The sequence below is a fragment of the Sesamum indicum genome, linkage group LG2, assembly GCF_026168435.1.
Source record: "Sesamum indicum cultivar Baizhima isolate 11 linkage group LG2, ASM2616843v1, whole genome shotgun sequence".
NCBI classification, from domain to species: Eukaryota; Viridiplantae; Streptophyta; class Magnoliopsida; order Lamiales; family Pedaliaceae; genus Sesamum; species Sesamum indicum.
Genome location: NC_142658.1, coordinates 11,953,814 through 11,956,436, shown reverse-complemented (window position 1 = coordinate 11,956,436; position 2,623 = coordinate 11,953,814). Strand labels below are relative to the sequence as shown.

General features: G+C 35.9%; 1 protein-coding gene across 3 annotated transcripts; it reads left to right on the top strand.

Moving 5' to 3' along the window:
- The first annotated feature begins 803 nt into the window (after positions 1-803).
- On the top strand, positions 804-2,192 carry SLY1 (F-box family protein). 3 transcript variants are annotated; one of them, XM_088875550.1, is made up of 2 exons: positions 804-1,361; positions 1,611-2,192. In XM_088875550.1, the coding sequence occupies exons 1-2, from the start codon at positions 878-880 to the stop codon at positions 1,700-1,702; spliced, it is 576 nt and encodes a 191-aa protein (XP_088731676.1). In that variant the 5' UTR covers positions 804-877; the 3' UTR covers positions 1,703-2,192. The 3 variants fall into 3 exon arrangements, with proteins under 3 accessions (XP_088731676.1, XP_088731684.1, XP_011069712.1); XM_088875558.1 differs by having other exon boundaries at positions 805-1,372; XM_011071410.3 differs by having other exon boundaries at positions 806-2,192.
- Positions 2,193-2,623: the final 431 nt, after the last annotated feature.

Below are 2,623 nucleotides of genomic sequence, written 5' to 3'. Positions count from 1 at the left end.
AGATGATAGTTACATCAATATTATACTAACATTTATAAATATATAAATTTTACAATTGTGAACATATATTAATTTCAACTATAAAATATTTTTATGTATTTCAAATGCATTATTTAAGATAATTGATACTTTCCCAATAACTTTAAACTGTTCAGAATGATTTTTTTTTTTGTATAATTTACTAATTATATTACTGCTAAACTAATCAGTAGTTTATATTTATAACAATAAATTAGAATTTCATACTATATTTTGTATATTTATAATATAGTAACATTATACAATCTATTTTATTACTTATAAATTTATGTAAAAAATTGGTGATTCCCATTATTTAATCTAATAATAATAATAATAACAATAATAGTATGCATTACACAATTTATTTTATTATTTATAAATTTATGTAAAAAATTGGTGATTTTCATAATTTATAATAATAATAATAATAATAATAATAATAATAATAATAATAATAATAATAATAATAATACACAAAAAACAAAAAAAATTAAAAAAAAAATAATTTGAGCTCGAGCTCAACATATAGGAGTCGAGCTCGAGCTCGACAAAAATGGTCGAGCTCGACTCCTTGCGATCCCTAGTTGCATAGCCATCTAATATAGCCTAATTTTCTAATCCTAAGTCTATTGGGTTTCTTTTGTAATTAGTGTAAAATGTAGGGATCAAACAGTTTGGAAATTTATGTCTCAGGGATAAAGACGTCAATTTCCACCTAATACCACCAAAAGCATCATTTCCAATCTTGACCTTATCGAAAAACCTAATTCATCAATCCCCTTCAGCTCAACAAATCACCCCAATAAATAAGGCCCCGAACCCCTAATCTTCATCCCCAGCACTTCCAGATCTACGGATGAAGCGCCCCCTCGCCGACGGCGGGTCTAACTCCGCGGCGGCCGTGTATACTCATCCCGGCGACAATGATGCGAACAAGAAGATCAAGCCGGAAGGTAAAGAAGACGAAGAGGAAGAAATGTCAAAGGAAGCAGAGGCAGTGTTGCTGGACGAAAATCTCTTGTACGAGGTGCTGCGGCATGTGGACGACGGTCGCACTCTAGCCAAGGCTGCGTGCGTTAGCCGGCAGTGGAAGCGGACGGCGCACGACGAGCGGCTGTGGGAGCTGATCTGCACGAAGCACTACCACCGCAGCCCGATCCAGCTGCGCGCCGTCGTGTTGGCTCTGGGCGGCTTCCGCCGCCTGTACTCGAGCCACCTCTGGCCGCTGCTGAAACCCACTTCTTCTACGTCTTCAGCGCCGGCTGCTGTTTCCACGTGGCCTTGCCTTCCTTTAGCTCCGGCGGCGCCGCCAGGTGCACCCAGATCTAAGGCTCGCTGGGGTAAGGATGAGGTCAATCTTTCACTATCTTTGCTCTCGATTAAGTACTTTGAAAAGATGAGTTTTAATCGGAGCAAATGAGAAATTATTGCATCTCATTGGTTCCCTTGACGATGTTCTTTTTCTTTTTCAAACTTTCAAGTTTAGTTTCCTGCTTGTAATATTTGGGGCGATTGTATATATATGTGCAATTACTGTACTCTAATGAATTACTTGTATTATTACATCCGTTTGATCCTACATTTGACAGATCTACACAAACTCCTTTGGCAAGAGTGGTCTTACCAATACCTGCCATCCCAACTATTGAGACAATTTGGAGTCAAGTTGAATATTCTGTAAGTATATCTTTGATTATAATCAGATCTTTATCTAATCTAGTAATTTTTGAATTCTTTCCACCCGAACTATTGGAGATGAGATCAGTTACTAAATGACACTACCTGATTAAGGAAGTGAGACTATTTTGTTTGCATATTTGAAGAAAAAAAATGCTATCTTTCATTAAAGAACTGATCATTTTGGTGGAAAGAAGTTGCGAAAATTGTTGGATTAGACAATGATTTGATTAAACTTAAAGTTGTGTTTAGAGGGTATTCAACCTAATTTCTAAATTGTGTCAACGGTTGCGATGTCAGGAATTGGTAAGACACCTCTTGCCAAAGAAGTTTATGTATGTCTATTAATAGAGGATTATTTGGAATGTACTAATACTACAATAACTAGAGGACTATGTTAGAGGAAGAATGTTGGTGATGTATAGAGAGCTCGGCCATCTTTTGACTGTATCATGTCTAAATTCTTAATGTTGACTTCCAATTTTCTCCTTTTAGCAGTAGTTTGATTCTGATTGTTATAAAATGCTTCATTTATATACCACTGGCCTATAACCGTTGCAGGCAAAGTTACTTTTAATCCTATAACAACGAGTGTCCTGAAACTTGATCTTTGATGGGCGTGAGTATACATTTAGTCTTGTGATTTATTTAACGTCTCATGGTACATTTTGGTCAAATCGACTTTATTTAAGGACTAAGTGTGCAATTAAGTTTGCAACGTCTATCAATAACTACAGGATTGTACCAGCCCTGATCGTGTATTGTGTTTTCTGAAATGAAGAATGCTTGAGCATTAATAAGCTCCTAGTCTCCAACTGTGTTGCAAATCAGAATATCAAGAAGTGATGTACACTTTTTTTAAAATTAGATCGGACAAATTATTGACCATTGGGTCAATGGTTTGATTGGACAACTTGTTCATCAT